This window comes from Canis aureus, chromosome 7 (genome assembly GCF_053574225.1).
Source record: "Canis aureus isolate CA01 chromosome 7, VMU_Caureus_v.1.0, whole genome shotgun sequence".
In the NCBI taxonomy this organism is placed as follows: Eukaryota; Metazoa; Chordata; class Mammalia; order Carnivora; family Canidae; genus Canis; species Canis aureus.
The window spans coordinates 48,655,544-48,673,292 of NC_135617.1; the positions used below are offsets into that span (position 1 = coordinate 48,655,544).

The 17,749-nt window shown below is 36.5% G+C and overlaps 1 protein-coding gene across 26 annotated transcripts in view; it reads left to right on the forward strand.

Annotated features, from left to right (window-relative positions):
- DST (dystonin) overlaps positions 1–17,749 on the forward strand; it is a 480,488-nt gene that overhangs the window by 245,080 nt on the left and 217,659 nt on the right. For 13 of the 26 annotated variants that reach the window (XM_077903547.1, XM_077903570.1, XM_077903568.1 and 10 more), the window contains one exon: positions 15,632–15,721. In XM_077903547.1, coding sequence (XP_077759673.1) covers positions 15,632–15,721 — 90 coding nt within the window. Of the gene's footprint in view, positions 1–15,631; positions 15,722–16,267; positions 16,367–17,749 lie in introns of all 26 variants that reach the window. The other 13 variants (XM_077903540.1, XM_077903549.1, XM_077903545.1 and 10 more) reach the window with 2 other exon arrangements.

A 17,749-nucleotide genomic window follows, 5' to 3' on the forward strand; every position in this document is an offset into this window, starting at 1 on the left:
GTGATAATTCCCTTTGAGTCAAGATAGTAGTGAAAGATAAACCCAATGCAAATGCCACTTCAAGTAAAAATTCAGGGAGTAATACTGATATAAAGTAGATGATGGGGCACCTGGCTGGCTCAGTAGGTAGAGCACACAACTCTAAGTCTCAAGGTTGTGAGTTTAAGCCCCTTGTTGGGCATGGAGTCTACTTAAAAAAAAAAAAAGAAGAATAAAAAATAAAGTGAATGAAATGTTTCTTCTATCACTCAGACGTTCCCAAACTAGATTACTAGGTAATCCTTTATGACTATTCCTTTGCTTTTTGCTCTCTTAATATATACTTCCTTTTTGGTTTGTTTGTTTGTTTATTTATTTATTTGTTTCCTTCCTTTTTGGTTTAGATTAAAGGTTTTATAGTCCTTGGCATTGCCACTTTCCCACCTTTATTAATATTATCAATCCTTTTGTTTAATTATCAATTGATTATATTTAGAACTGTTTTTCAGTAAGTACAAATCGTGCATCTTTTTAAACTGTATCTCAGTTGTATGTATTGACATGTTAGAACCATCTAACATCCTGCCCTATATTCTGGGCATTATCATTAATTCTTGTAGAATCGTGATACGTATAAACATTTCTTATTGTCTAAACATTGCTGCCATTTGATAACTCAAAGGGAGTGTGATTAAAATATTTTTCAGAACAGATTTTCTTGACATAAAATTTATACACAAAATTGTTTTTGTTTTCCTTTTTAAAGATTTTATTTATTTATTCATGAGAGACAGAGAGAGGCAGAGACATAGGCAGAGGGAGAAGCAGGCTCCCTGTGGGGAGCCTGATGCGAGACTGGATCCTGGTACCCCCGGATCACAACCTGAGCCAAAGACAGACGCTCAACTGCTGAGCCACCCAGGTGCCCCAAAATTCATTGATTTTAATTGTATAATTGAATGGCTTTTAGTAAATTTACAGAATTATGCAGCTATTACCACAATCAAAATTTTAGAACATTTCCATCACCCAAAAAATAAGCCTGTGCCCATTTGCCCTGTGCTCTCCTTAACCCCCTCTCCAGCCCTAGGTAGCCACTGATATATTTTCTGTATTAATAAGATTCATGTTTTTTGGATATTTCACAAAAATAGAATCATATAGCATGTGTTCTTTTGTTTGGCTTCTTCCACTTAGCACAATGTACTTGAGGCTCATCCATGTTGTAACATATGTCTTCATTCCTTTTTATTGGCAAGTTGTGTTTCCATCCTGTGGTTGTGTCACATTTTGTTTATCCATCTAACAGTTAAGTGGCATTTGGATTATTTCCACATTTTGGCTATTATGAATAATGCTGCTGTAAACATGAATATACAAGTCTTTGTATGGATATATATTTTCATTTCTTTTGGATATTTATTTAGGAATGGGATTACTGAGTCATATGATAAATCCAGTTTAACATTTTAGGGAATGCCAAACTGTTCCAGAGTCGTTGCACCATTTTTTTTTTTTAAGATTTTATTTATTTATTCATGAGAGACACAGAGAGAGAGAGGCAGAAACACACAGGTAGAGGGAGAAGCAGGCTCCACACAGGGAGCACAACGCAGGACTCAATCCCAGGTCTTCAGGATTACGCCCTGTGCCGAAGGCAGTGCTAAACCGCTGAGCCACCCGGGTTGCCCTCGATGCACCATTTTATATTTCCCCTAGCCATGTGGAGGGTTCTAATTTCTCTAAATCTTTTCTAGCACTTACTGTCTTTTCTTTTTGATTTTAGCTATCCTAATGGGTATGAAATGCTTTGTCATCTGATAGTGGTTTGTGTTTCTCTAATGATGTTGAACCTCTTTTCATATACCTAATGCACATTTGTGTATCTTTGGTAAAATTTCTATCAGATCTTTGCCTATGTTTAAATTGGGTTGTATGCCCTTTTATTATTGGGTTTTCTTTTTTTCTTTTGCATGTGGATATTGAATTTCCCAGTATCAGTTTGAAAAGATTCAACACTGAATTGCTTTTGTTCTTTTGTCAAAAACCATAAATATGTGATTCTTTTTCAAGACTTTCTATTATGTTTCAGTGATGTATATGTCTATTTTTATTAAAAACATTTTGTTATAAGATTATTTATTCAGTCTTGAAATTTGATTTATCTGAATAAATCCGATTTATTTTTTTAAATAACCAGACTAATTTAGATGGGCATGGGAAAATAACTCGTTAGGTGGGGCAATATTGCTTATGGTACTGCCGAAGCTATACCAAGTGATGTAAAACAGGAGGATCCTCTAGGTATGGATGTTTAAAAACAGAAGCTTGCTGTGCCAAGATGGACATTTCTCCTCTCTGTGTTAGTCATTCAGCAGCATTTTAGCTCCAACTGTATGATAGGACATGATGCCAGGTATGAACTCTCATAGATGCCATGATAGGCCCTCGGGGCAGAGACAGATCCCCTGCTAGGAAGTGGCTTGATGGAGTTCATGAATCTGTTTTCTGAGGTTTTCTTTTCTTCCTGTAACTGTACAGGCATTCAAGGGTCCACAGCTGAGGGCATGACTGTGTTCACAGGCAAGTGCAAATGAGTAATCTTTTATTTATTGAACAAACCTTCTTTGAATATTTACTATATGGCAAGTACTGTGCAAAGGATGACACATTTACAATGAGGACCTAAGACAGAGCCCTGTCCTTTTAAGGGGCTTATCTTTAAGTATATCATGTACTTAAAACTATTCTGTAAGGAAAATGATGATTGGTGTTCTAGAATCAGCCAAGGAATAAATGAGTGCCAAGGAATATATGAGTGCAGGCTTTCTCAGTCTAGGTGGCATTAAAGCTTGACCTTGAAGGAAAAGTAAGATTCCAATAGCCAGACGAGGAGTGGGAATAAAGTAGCATTTTGGGGTAGAGGGAATACCATGAGTACAAGCAGATAGATATGACAGTGGTAGTAATGAGAATGCAATCTCAAGCATTCCACTGACTTCTTTTCAAATTCTCTTAGCCTTGGGATTAGAAGTGAAGCTCTAAGGCACTGAGACCTATATGTCTTGCAGTACACCCACAGCTGTTCAGGCACTGAGACCTGTGTCTTGCAGTACACCCGCAGCTGTGTCCCATAGTTCACCTTTAGAAATGTGGCCTCTGATTTGCTAAATCTTACTTGGCTCAAGCCTACTCTTGCTGAAACTTGTTAATTTAAGAGGGTGCTGGGGCTTCTGGGTGGGTTAGTTGGTTAATAAGCATCTGACGCGATCTCAGCACAGGTCTTGATCTCAGGATCATGAATTCAAGCCTTGCATCAGGCTCCAATGGGGGAGAGAGAGTGTGTGTACTCAGAAAAAAGAGAGAGAGAAAGAGAGACAGAGAGGGAGGGCTTGAGCGCTCAGAACTGAGGAGGGAGGAGAAAATCGCCAACACTTATATTTTAGGCTTCACTATGAGACAGAAATGCAGCAGTGCAGCCTCTCTTAGGGTCCTGAACATCTGGGAGGACTAGTTGTTGAGTATTTGTGGTCCACAGGCCTTGGGTGAGTAAATGGACTCTAGAAATTTGGCAAAATTGTGATCAATTTGAAGAAATTAAGGATTTATCTTTGAAAGGTTTAATCTTCCTACAGAAGATACAGATCTGTTGCAGAGCTTGATTTTAACAACAGTCGATAAAACATCTGTCAGTTTTTTTTTAACTAGGGAATTAATAGAATAAACCTGTGTTTTCGACTCTATCCAAACTTATCAGTTTCATAAATAGTTTTACAGTGTTTTTTTTTTTTTTTTTTTTTACAGTGGTTTTATTTTGGAAAATGTACATCATTATACTGGGGAGTAAGAGTTTCATCTGGATTTAAGGAAACTTTTTTTTTTTTTTAAACAGGGAAGAGGTGTTAAGCATTAGCATGGATTTGTAGCAAAGGGATGGAATCTCATCCTGGGGGTGTCTTTAAAAATAGTTTCAGTGTTCATCTCCCTGTGACAGTTGTCTTAATCGCAATTCGGGGTTATTTCAAAGGTTTGATGAAGAGGATACAGCCACTTGTTCTCAGTGGTTTGTTTGTAAGGACTTGAGGAAATGGGCTTATGTTTAAAGAATGAATTAATTTATATACAAAGTATGAGTATTGTAAAGGCCTTAAAACTATAAAATATGCTACTGAGAGACCCCATAGATTTTCCAGCCCATGATACTTAAAAAGAGATGAAGCAACCACTTGTGTCATTCCTTCCTTGGTATCTCTCTCTCAGAGCTCTGAAAGGGACACCAGGAAGTATACATGATGCTGTGACCAGGAGATATTTGCACTTGCCAGCTCCACCCCCCATGGATCCTTATCCACAGAGGTGGATTTTATTACTTGCCTAGCACTCAGCCTTCTCTGTGAGGGCCTTGCTTCTTCCCCAGCCTAGAGCCTGACTCATATGACAAGCATTCCAGCAAGAGGCTCACTATTTGGTTGAGGATTGGCAGAACCATGCTAGACATCATCTAGGAAGTAGATGAAGTTACGTTTTGAAGGATCAGTTGGTTCTCTGATTTTTTGTGTGTGTATGCTGAGGTAGTACTTATTATTTTATAGAAATAGCTGTGTTGTAAAAAGTATTTTTAAATTTTTTCTATTAGTCTTTAAATTCCAGTATAGTTAACATACATACAGTAAGTATTACATTAGTTTCAGATATACAATAGAGTGATTCAACAATTCTGTACATTACTCTGTTGATCATGGAAAGTATGCTCTTTAATCCCCATTACCTATTTCACCCATCCTCCCATCTACTCCCCTCTGGTAACCATATCTTTGTTCTCTGTAGTTAAGAGTCTGTTTTTTGGTTTATCCCTTTTTTAAATTTGTTTCTTAGATTCCACTTAGCATTTTGTTCTCTAGCTTCTTCCATGCTGTTGCAAACAGCAAGATTTCATTTTTTTTTGCTATGGCTGAGCTGTATTCCATTTGTGTGTGTGTGTGTGTGTGTGTGTGTGTGTACATTTGGGCTGCTTTCATAATTTGGCTATTGCAAATAAAGCTACAGTAAATAGGAGTGCATATATCTTTTTGAATTAATGTTTTCGTATTCTTTGGGTAAATACCCAGTAATGGAATTGCTGGATCATATGGTATTTCTATTGTTAATTTTTTGAGGAACTTCCATAATCTTTTCTACAGTGGCTGCATCAGTTTGCATCCCCACCAACAGTGCATGAGGGTTCCTTTTTTTCCAGATCCTCACCAACACTTGTTATTTCTTGTGTATTTTATTTTAGCTATTCTGAAAATATGCAGTGATATCTCATTGTGGTTTTGACTTGCATTTCCCTGATGATAAGTGATGTTGAGCATCTTTTCATAGGTTTGTTGGCCACCTGTATGTCTTTAGAAAAATGTCTGTTCATGTCTTCTGCTCATTTTTAATTGACTTTGTTTTTTTTTGGCATTGAGTTGTATAATATCTTTATATGTTTTGGATACTAACTGTTTATCAGCTATGCTATTTGCAGATGTCTTCTCCCATTCAGTAGGTTGCCTATTAGCTTTGTTGATGTTTTCTTTGCTGTGCAGAAGCTTTTTATTTTGATGTAGTCCTCATAGCTTATTTTTCCTTTTTTTTTAACCTTGCCCATGAAGACATATCTAGAAAAATGTTGCTATAACTGATGTCAAAGAAATTACTGTCTGTGCTCTCTTCTAGGATTTTTATGGTTTCAAGCTTTCACATCTAAGTTCTTAATCATTTTTGAATTTATTTTTGTGCATGGTGTAAGAATATGGTCTAGAATATGGTCTAGTAAAAGGTATTTTAAATGGTTCCACAGGAGAGAGGACAACTCTTTTTGGGGGCAAGTATCTACTTAATTGTTGAAATACTATATAAGAAGTCAGCCATTGACACCCTATGGGGCATTTGACAAATGCCCCAAAAGAGATGATTCAACTCAAAAGTATTCAGTAAGCAGGTGCCACAACCAGCACTTTAATCAGAATTGTGAAGTAGTTGACATTTTTGTCATTTCCCTGTATCTTTCCTGAACTCCTCTCCCCACTTATCAGCTGCCCAAAGTTCTCCTGCTGCCTTCTCAGTGTTAAAAGCTCTTACTTTGGAATCCTACCATTCCCCCACACTGCAGTGCTTCCTTCAGACACCCTCCTTCCCATTCCCCCAACCCCCCAAGTGATTCTGTCTATTTACCAACTGTGATTAAAGTTTCTTTGAAATTGATATTAGGTGTTAAGAATAAGAAGATCAGGGATCCCTGGGTGGCGCAGCGGTTTGGCGCCTGCCTTTGGCCCAGGGCGCGATCATGGAGACCCGGGATCGAATCCCACGTCGGGCTCCCGGTGCATGGAGTCTGCTTCTCCCTCTGCCTATGTCTCTGCCTCTCTCTCTCTCTCTCTCTCTCTCTCTCTGTGACTGTCATTAAAAAAAAAAAAAAAGAAAAAAGAAAGAAGATCAATCAGATGAAGTGACTTGGCATTAAGGGGCAAATGACTGATATGTTTCTGTATCCCAGGAACTGTCTTTATTTTCATATGGGAACTTAATGTATTACCTGTATGCATCACCAATTTCTTGTAATTATTCTGAACCTGACTTAGGACATTGGTGTAACGTTACCAAAGTCATTAAGTGGGGATTTATTGAGGAAATACAGATTTTTTTTGAGTAAGTTATAAATTTTTTAAAAAAGATTTTGTTTATTCATGAGAGACACACAGAGAGAAGCAGAAACATAGGCAGAGGGAGAGGCAGACTGCCTGTAGGGAGCGCTGTGGGGGGTGGGGAGGGGACGGGATGAGGGGATGGGGGAATATACTGCATCCCAGGACCTTGGGAACAATGCCCTGAACTGAAGGCAGAAGCTCAACCACTGAGCCACCCAGGTGTCCCAATAAATTGTAAATTTTGATCATGATTGTAATTTAAATAAAACTAATTACAAATTTTTATTTTATTTTTAAAAAGATTTTATTTATTTATTTGACACAGAGAGAGAGTGCCACAATCAAGGGGGAGCAGCTGGCTGAGGGAGAGGGAGAAGTAGGTTCCCTGCTGAGGAGAGAGCCTGATGTGGGGTTCTATCCTAGGGCCCTGGGATCCTGACTTAACCAAAGACAGACTTAACCAACTAAGCCACCCAGGTGCCCCTAGTTACAAATTTTTAAAAATAAGTTTACAGGTTTTTACTGAAAAATATGCACAATTCTGTTTCAAGGCTTTTTCAGTAGAAGCCCAGATTTGAAAATATGGTGGAATCTGTTCGAAATGTTGGTGGTAAAGAACAGAACTTTGCTGCTGTAGTTACAGACTACCTAGGTTAAACAGGCTTATTTTATGTCTAATTATGTTTTCTAGGACTTGGCACATATGAACACATGTAGCACACAGCTACTATAGTAATGTACTTAGCTGTCATTATTTGTCTTAATACATTATTATTATTATTATTATAGTTACATATTAACATTTACATCAAAATTTAGTTTCTAATGAAAAAAATGCAGTCTCATTAACTAGCTTATTAATTATTCATTAGAAGTGTTAAACAATTATGATCCTCTCTCCCAGTTTTCTCAGCTTTTTCTTTCTTTTGCTCAAATTGTGAGAAGGTAAATGGGAAAGAGGTGATTATAAAATGCCATTGATTAGCGATGCCTTCCTTGCTGGCTCAGGAGGTAGGCCATACAGCTCTTGATTTCAGCATTGTGAGTTCAAGCCCCATGTTGGGCGTAGAGTTTTGTTTTTATTGGGGGGGAGGGCATAGAGTTTTAAAGAAAAATGCCAATGATTGGTTCCTTCTCTTTTCCTTATGTTATTATTGAAAGCTGCTCTTGATAGAATAGCTCTTACCATGATTTTTTTAAGTCATAAATGGCTTAAAGAAATATATAATTAATGAGGATATTTGAAAACTTCTAAAAGGTAACGTCTATATCCTCCTGTCAAACACCACTGGATTTTACTTGGTGACAGATGCTGGACAGGAACATCCTTTCGTCTCAGTTAAAATAATGCAAAAACGAACCCTTCCTCCAAAGACTACATGAAATAGATAATGCTGATGTCTTTACAAATCAGTGCTTATTTATCTGACATTGTAGTATGGAGGTTATCTAGAACATGTCTTTAATAAAAATTAACTACAAAAAACAGTGGACAGATGCAAAAAATATGCAGAGTAATTGATTTTTGAATTCATTTTTCTCTTTCAGTGATAATATTTGTAATTGCTCAGCACAAGAGCTATATAGCTCTGCAAACAATCTGATCTAAGATCTGCAGGTGATCAAAGATCTGAAGGCTAATGGAGAAAAACACACAAATACAGATTTTTTTTTTCTGTCTTCCCTTAAAGGGAAGAATGGAAGGAAATGTAGAGGAGTCAAACCCAAACTAACCCAAACCAGAATCAGCTGTCCCAAAGCCAGAACAGATTGTTACAGAAAATAGTTATTACATGCTTTTAAAATTTTAAATATTGAAAGAGCCTTTAAAAAAGATTCCTATGACAATAGTTAAACTGTACAAAAGAGACTATAAAAAATACATAAGTGAAGACTAAACTGTTCCAAATCTTGAAACATTTATTAGTAAAATACAATGCTTTTATATTATTTAACCACCTAATGTTCTACCTTGAGATTAGAAATCTTTGACAAAGAACTTTGTCAAAGAACAGATTGTTTGTACTGCCCAGAACCAATAGTGATTTATTTTAAGCTCTTCCTTATTGTTTTCATTAATACCTTAAAGTGTATGACAACTATCTTTATTTTATAAAACAGTAAAGGAGATGAATTTGTGCGACCTTGATGATGACCTAACCTATTCTCTACAAAAAAGCACAACCACCCCATTATACTTACTGGCACCAATTTGGAATTTATAATAATTTCGGTAGACTCTAAGCTGTAGCTTTATTCTTTCACAACTCTTGAGGAAATAATGCTGAAGTAAACAACACTGTTCAGATAAAGCGACTACTGATGCAGTCAGGCTGGTCTGAGGACTGGGGGGGGGGGGGGGGGGCGGGCGGGGATTCCTGCAGGACCAGCTAAGAGAGTCTTTGACTTCTCTCAGAATGGAAGTCAGACAGGAACCAAGGGGAAGTAAGAGCAGAGTTTATTGAGGACATATAGAGCAGCTACAGACAAGAGTGTCTGGGAGACTCTGAAAGGAAAAGGAACCAGGAGTCTTATCTTTGTGAGGGGTCTGGAGTATTTTTGTTTTTTGTTTTGTTTTTTTGTTTTTTATAGATTTTATTTATTTATTCATGAGACACATACAGAGAGAGGCAGGCAGATAGAAGCAGAGGGAAAAGCAAGCTCCATGCAGGGAGCCTGATGTGGGACTCGATCCTGGGCCCGCCAGATCACACCCTGTGCTGAAGGCAGATGCTCAACCGCTGAGCCAGCCACCCAGGCGTCCCTAGAATTTTTTGTTTTTAAAGATTTTATTTTTAAGTAATCTCTGTAGCCAACACGGGACTCAAACCTACAACCCTGACATCAAGAGTGGCAGACTCCATTGACTGAGCCAGCCAGGCTCCTGGTGTTGGCAGGGGTGGGAGAGATGGAAATGGGAAGGTGGGTGAGTCCTGGAATTCTTATTGAGTTGGGTGGTCTGGCTTACATGTTCTAGCAGACATCCAGGAACTGGTTGAACAAGGTTGAGTGCTCAAGTGTCTTCCACAAGTCACTTATATGCCCTGGAGCCCCAGGGGACTTCGGCTAGAAGACTCCAAAGAGAAATGATTAACTCCTTGACCTTTATAAATAAGGAAGACATACTTTAAAGTATTTGTAAGAGGGGCATGCATGTCTTATTAGCAATAATAGAAGCAGGAAAAGAAACAAAGGAAAAAAACAGCTTTTTCTTTAATGAGATCCTTTGGTTGGTTTCCCTGTCTCATAACTATTCAAGAGAATCCATTGTTTTTAAGCATTTCTGTGTATTGTAAAAGCATCAGTTACTCATCAGTAATTGAGAAGGTACTATATAGATTGTTATTATTATTTTTTTGAACTAGAATATCTAAGGAGCTTTCCCAGGAGAATGTGGTAGCTTATTTTTCATGAATGTATTTGTTTGAAGTAAATAAAAAATGCATTGTAAAACATTCTAATTCCTAGTTTTCACTGAGAAGCTAACTGTCCCCCTTCTCTTCACCCAATTAGTAGTCTGTGAGGCGATTCTATTTGGGACAAGCCTTCTTTTATTATTTATGTTCCTTTCTAAAGATAGCTAGTTGTTTTCCAGAATACTGCATCTTTTAGATCGATGTAGGACTGCTTTAAAAGAGGGCTGTGAATGCTTCTTCTGGCTGGTATTTTGCTCTTTGCAGTGCTAGCATGTGTGCATCTTACCCAAGATTTAGGGATGGAATGCCCTCTCTGCTTTTTTCTGAGAGAACTTTCCTCCATTATTGTGTATAGATTGACCCTCAGCAGCTTTATCTGTGATTTAGGTTTGTGCAAGATAATACTTTATTTCTTTTTGTTTAAGATAATACTTTACAAAGAAGCTTTTATATTGGTCCGAGATACTGGGTCCTTGTTCTGCTTAAAAGCCTTTGGTGGTTCTCTTTGCTTAGAAAAAGATTTGAGCTTCCTAAAGTGGTATGTAAAGCTACTGGGTCTCCCAGATCACCTTTTCCTGCCTCACCTTCTGCCTTACATTTCACTGATTTCAGGGCTGTTTTCCTTCCTTGGAACTCATGTACAGTTAGTTGCATGCCAGCTTGCATGTTTTTCTTCGTTCTTGCTCTTCCCTCCCCTTGGAACATTAAGCTCATTTCTGTATGGTTGTCAGCCCATTCTGCAGGCTTCAAGAAGTGGCACGGCACTCTCTTATTTTTCATCTTTGTACTCTTAGAAGTTAAATGATACCCCAACATAAATGGATGCTCAGGAAATATTTAGTGACCTGAACTAAACAGCAACAACATGGTAACTATAAGTTTAAATATGGGAAGTAAAATTTTTGTGGAATTTGTCTGGTTCACATCAATCAGTACAAAATCAGACTTTTGAGAAAGGCAGTCTTAAAAATATTTACTTAAATAAGCAGGTATATGATCTTATTTTCAGGGTTAAATTTGATTTAGTTAATGAAAAGCCAAACAATTATAAGTTGACAAAATACAATTTTTACAGTAGTTTTTTTGATCAGTTAAACCATTTAGATGATATGGACCTGGCATAATCTATTCTCTCTCAAAAATGAATTGTAAATTGCCTGTATCATCATCACCAGCATCTAGTATAGAATATCTCTCCCGTGTGCCCTCCCCCCCTATTTTGTACTTTATCTTCCTTCCTTAGGAAGTCTCCTTCCTTAGGAGACCCTTCTTAAGCAAAAGATTAGTGCCCTCTAGGGGTGAAATACAGATGCAGTGCAGTGCACATATTTTATAAAGCTCTGCAAAATTCTGTGAGAATTGTATGAAATACAGAAAATGATGCTTCATCCTTATTATGTAATTCAAGTTATATAATTTAATCCCAGAGTATCTCAGAATGCTTTCACTTTGCTCATCACTTCCCCCAGCACTATTTATTCAGACAGACTTTTGTCCCACAGGGAGAAAATTTCCAAAATGAGAAGAAAGAGTGTTTTATTAAAAATTGAAGCGGAAGGTTAAGACTGCTCGCAGTTAGTATAGTCATCTGTGAAGGAAAGTTACCAGGTCAAGTGTCTATGACTCAGACTTAGGACAAAATAAAAAGCTTTTCTGTGTCAGTTTAAGTATTTAATTCTTTTTTGTTTTCTTCATAAATTGGTCACTTGATCAGATATTTCTATAGAATCTCAATTACTTCCACTCATTTCATCCACTAGCACTTATTCCCCATAATGCTGATTTGCTGATTTTTAATTGTTAATTAACATTCTTTTCATCCCATTTTTTTGTAGTGAAGAAAATGAGACCATATTTATAAAGCACTTGCACACAGACAGGGTCAGATACTTAGTAATAGTTCATTGTGTATGTATTTGTATTTATTGTTGTTTGTTTTGTAACTTGTTTTTTTCCCCTTAAGGTTTTATTTTTACATAATCTCCACACCCAGCACAGGGCTTGAACCCACAACCCTGAGATCGAGAGCTGCACGCTCTTCTGACATGCCAGCCAGGCACTGTTGTGTTTATTACTGTTCAGAATGGTAACATTTGTTTCACATAGGATGATAAAGAGAATGATAATGGAATCTTGCAGTTGGGTAGCATTTTTCAATTATAGTATTTCTGTGAACCCTTAGAATAATCACTTGAGACAGGAAGAGTAGGTATTGTTACATGATAAGCAAAGCCTCAGGATTTTTTCAGGCATTACAGAAGTTAAATTAGTCTATTCCTATATTTCCTCCTAAAGTTCTTTAAAAAAAAATTATTTACATATTTTGGGGGAGGGGCAGGTAAGGTCCCAAGCCATCTCCACACTGAGCATGGAGCCCAATGCAGGGCTTGATTCCACAACCCCAAGAAAACAACCTGAGCTGAAACCAAGAGTTGGATGCTCAACTGTCTGTGCCACCCAGGTGCCCCTCTCCTAAAATTCTTAAGAAATTAAGGCATAAGACTAAAAAAATAGCTTTCCATTCTACATATTTTTAGTTGCTACACTGCTTCTTAAAAATGATAATTTTATTTTAAGATAATAGAATTTTTCTTCTCCAGTTTGAACTAGAGGCCTTGTGTTTAAAGTTTTATTTTGCAGATGAGAAAATTGACTCCCAGAGAGTTGAGGCTGCTGGTGCTAGTTGAGACCGGTGGTAGAAGCAATACTAAAACGCAGGCCTCCTCGTTATTTTTCCCTTATTACATTTTTTTTTAACTTAACTTAGTTTTGCATGACATAATAATATTATTATCCTTCTCTACACATGCCTAATTTCATTTTTCTTTACTGTTGCATAAATATGATGAAAAATTACACCTGGTTTTGGAATGTTTCCCTCATGTTAGAAAGAAAGTTTAGTTCTGTCTGGCAAGGCAAGTTGTGAAATTGCCTTCCTATGAAATAAGTGTTCAGAATCACACTTCATCTTTAACTGTCTGGGAGTGAGAATGACATAGGAAGTGGATGTGGATTGAAGTGTGGCTTTGGCAGGGCGTGGGCAGGTACAGTGGACCGGAGAGCACAGACTTCTCAGCACTGCATGTTAGTTACTGTCATCAGAGGCCTCATCCTGATAGTGTGCTGAGGATGTCAGACCTATACCATACGGTAATTTATTTTGAGAGATTAATTCAGGATCAGGAACTATATAATATTGTTTATATAAACGTGATCTAAGTTCAGGCTCTTTCACAGTTAGGCTGCTTTCCAGTTACACTGGAGATAACACAAAGAAGTACATAGGTTTAGATGTACTGATGTACAGAAATTTATAAGAATTGCTCCTCTGCCTTTTTTTAAGTAGGTCTTTAGCCTTATAAATTAAACTCATGCTTTGGAATGGGACTAAGAGAATTCTTATAGTGCTCTAACATGTGAGTAGAAAAGGGTTAGTACTCACTTCACTAAGTTGCTTATCTGTATGCATATGTGTCATGCATGAAGATGTGTTCCTGTGAAGATCCTTGAAAATGTATTTGTCTCTGAAATATAATTAAGGACTTGAGAGGATTATCATTTAATGATATCCCAAAGTAAATATTCTAATGGATAGGATAATCACTTTATAACTTTAAAAAAATATTTATAAGCTTTCTAAATTAGGACTACCTAAAATGTATTATGCTATTTTCTTTTTTTTCTTTTTTAAGGGAAATAAAGTATTTTTTTTCTTTTTTAAGGGAAAATAAAGTATTTTTTAAACTTTATTTTACTGTTGTATCATTATCTTGTGATACCAATGATTCAATTAATGTTTCTTGGGAATTAGGAAATCGAAATAGAATGTCACTCTGTGGAGATAGGACACTTGTTTTAATAATTTGACTCACTTTCAGTGTTACCATTTAATAGGTGCTATTGATATTAGCAGTTATTTAGAGCTATTGAGCCTGTTTAATACTTATACTATTTGTAGTTAATGATGCATAAGTAGTTAATTGAATAATGAAAGTTCTATGATTTGGGCAAAAACACATAGGAACTCTTAAGGAAATTTTTATTCATTAATCAAAAATATTTTCTGGCATTGGGATGCCTGGGTGGCTCAGCGGTTGGGTGTCTGCCTTCAGCTCAAGGTGTGATCCTGGAGTTCCCAGATCAAGTCCCACATTGGGCTCCCTGCATGGAGCCTGCTTCTCCCTCTGCCTGTGTCTCTACTTCTCTCTCTCTCTGTCTGTCATGAATAAATAAATAAAATCCTTATTAAAAAATATTTTTTGGCATTAATAAAAGAAACTACAAAACATGTATATAGTCAATTTAAGATAATAGAATTTAATGACATTTAAAATTTTTTAGGATGAAAAGCTCAACCATTAAAAGTTTGTTTCTGGTTTACATTAGGCCTTGTCTTGCTTGTTATGTATGCAGATAGATTTGATCATATTTTAGATCTTTTTATTATTTTGTACTGTATATTCACTTGACATTTTGGAAGTGCAAAGAGGTTTGATTCATGTGTACAAAACCTTTAAGAGTAAGAGTTTACTACACCAACTGGCAAGCATATAGGGCATGTGCCCTGTGTGTGATGTAGATGAGATTCTGGTCTCTGCCTCTAGACCACTTCCTTGTCTACTTTCATGAGAGCAGCACAAAGTAATATAACCTGGAATCACTAAAAGGTGAGAAAATGAAAACATGCCAACCCACTGTGGAATAGCCATCTTAATAGCCTGCTTTGACATTTGTCTCTCTAGCACAAACTTTACAGTAGGCCAGATATTTACAGGAGATATCCCTAGTTGGCAGACTGAACAAAGCTTTTGGGAAATCTTTGACGGTTTGTGCTCTGAAATCACAAGCTTAACTCAGGCCTGTGGAATGGAGGAAGAAGCTATTATAGCTTAAGTGTTAACTTTGTGCTGGTGTTAACATAGTTATAAAAACCCTCTGTCATAAGGTTTATGTTGTACAGAGGAAGGTTTGGGCAGAGGTCTTCTAACTTGATTCATACGAATTTTTAAAAACTTTTTATTTAAAATAAGTGTAGATTCATAGGAAGTTTCAATAGTAAGTATATGGAGTCTTATGGACCCTTCACCTAGTTTATATTTCTGGATTTTGGAAGTATGGAGTGTGTATATCTCTGGCATCCTGGATCTTGTGGCACAAAGAATAGGAAAAACAACTCAGGTAGAGGGGAGGGGTAAAAATTGGTCCTCCTGCTAAAGTGGCCCTGAGTGTTATACCAGGAATCATGAAGGTCATTGCCATTGCCTGTATTTAAAAAATTGTAACTCCATGTAGTTGCCCAAACCTATACTAATTTTAGTATGTTAAGAATAGAACAATTCTGTTTGTATTTAGGAGTTATTAATTTGCAGCTTACTTTTATTTTTTTAGTTTTTGTTTTTTAAATTTAAATTTGGTTTTTAAGTAATGAGAGAATTAGTGAAAACATCACTGCAAGAATGAACACCAGATGAGGAATGTTTTTTACTTGTCTCTGTTCTTGTCTGAGTGTTAAAGATGGTGCTAGGTTCAGAACCAAAACTTAAATTGTTTTTCTCTATGTAGGTTCGAAAACATGTGAATGATCTCTATGAAGACTTAAGGGATGGACACAATTTAATCTCTCTTTTAGAAGTTCTTTCTGGAGATACCTTGGTAAGTTTTACATTTCTTAATTTAGTTTGAAGAACATGTAATCCCATCCACATGGGTGGGACCAGTGTGTTGTGTCAGTAGACACTGTTCAGATTTTTGCTACATTAATCTTTTGAGCTCTGAATTCTGCCTGAAGAAAAGAGTTCTGGTTAGATTCCTAATCATTTTCAGACTTCAAATGGTGTGAATTTGGGAGATGGAAACACTTTGATTACTTTGCTTATATAATCAGTTCTATACTTAAACTATTATTTTTGTTCTTGCTTCTTTTTTACCTTCAGGTTTTTTTTTTTTTTTTTGCTTAGTAGAGGTTGGATGCATAATATAACCACATATTAAAAGACTCACAAATAGCTAAGAAAATAAACATTGCTTTCTGAAAAATGGTCTAACCCATTCCACAAGTGTCATTTCCTTTTTTGTGAACATTACTTCCTCTTCTTGGTTACCTGTTCTCCTTCATTATGTTCTGTTCATGCTCTTCTTTTCATTTCTGGTCTGTCTTGTGTCTTTGCTGTCCTATCTTCTGTCTGTTATATTCATTAGCCAAGGGAGCGGGATTTTTTGAAGACCTTACGATTGGTGAGTGCAACAGAAGCATGCGAATATGAACAGCATGAGGATGTGGAGGATGAGGATAAGGGGGTAGGTGTCGGCCCCCATAACTCTACTAACCTAGCCATTACAGTGTGGTGAGCGCTAACGTATAGAGAAGTAACCCATGGGTTCGGGCTCCTTTTAAAGAAATTCTAGAAAGGACCAAAACCCACAATGAGGTGGATGTGTGTGTACCAAAAAATTGGACAAAAGAAATATTTTCTCTTTAAATTTATTTATGTATTACTGTGCAGTGCATGGTAATTAAATATATGTGCTTAAATTATATGATGGCATTTTAGCTAAAGAATTATATATACCTTTTATATTAATACGGAAATCTTGACAACTAGCCTGCTAATTTTTATGCAGATTTGTTCCACTCCTGGAATTTATATTTCAAATGTGGCAGCTGTTGCTTTATTTGAAAGGACTTAGGGAAATTTATTTACTATTTAAATTTATGCTTTAAGTCATATTGGCAATAGGTATTTGATGGACATTTGATTTTCTATGTCTTGTTTTATTTATAAGTGGGGAAGGTTTTAAAATTTGGAGTCCTGGTAGAACCTTCAAAGCTGTTTCATCTTCATGACACTTAGTTGACTTCAGCCCTCCTTTGCAGACACTTAGTTGACTTCAGCCCACCTTTGCAAGATAGATATGCTTCTTTTGTCATCTACATCCCAAGTGCCCCTGATTTCATTGGAAATTATGCTTTTATTTGGATCCAGTGGATAAATTCATCAACAGTATTTCTACCTGTTATATAGAACCTATTTTTCCATTCTGTAGTGTGCTGTTTCATTATGGTGCCTTTGGCTTCAATAACCTATTCATATTTGAGAAGCTAAGCTGTCATTTTTTCCCCTTTTCTTCCTTTTGGAAGATTTTATGTGGTAAATTTCAACTCCATTCTTTGTATTTTTGTTAAGCATCTTCTCAGCTCTATCTCCTTATGTTTTTCTTCTGCAAACTTGTAATACTTCTCAAGGAAAACTGCACAAAGGAAAAGAATTATGGGTTGCTAGTTTTCCTGAGACAGTAAATAATCATGTCCATCCCCATGCATTGTAAAACTATTAAGAGTCCAACTGATTTTGTGAAAAAGCTAAAATAAAATAAAGAGGAAATATACTAAGTGACTTTAATTACTTTTCTCTCTTCCTCTATCGTGGCTAAGTAAAACTCTCTCTTCCCTCTTGGCAACTTTTATACTAACTGCATGCTACTTTACCTCATTTTCATTAACATGCCATACATATATAATTATTAAAACCCACTTGACAATAGAGTTTATTAAGAAGGCAAAATGGGGAATGGTATTTAATTCTGTGCATCCAAGGTTAATAAACTGTAGGCTAGAATTGTAGTATAGTGACTATAAAAAGTCTATATATTCTGTGGTATTTTTTCTTTTCCTTTTGTTTA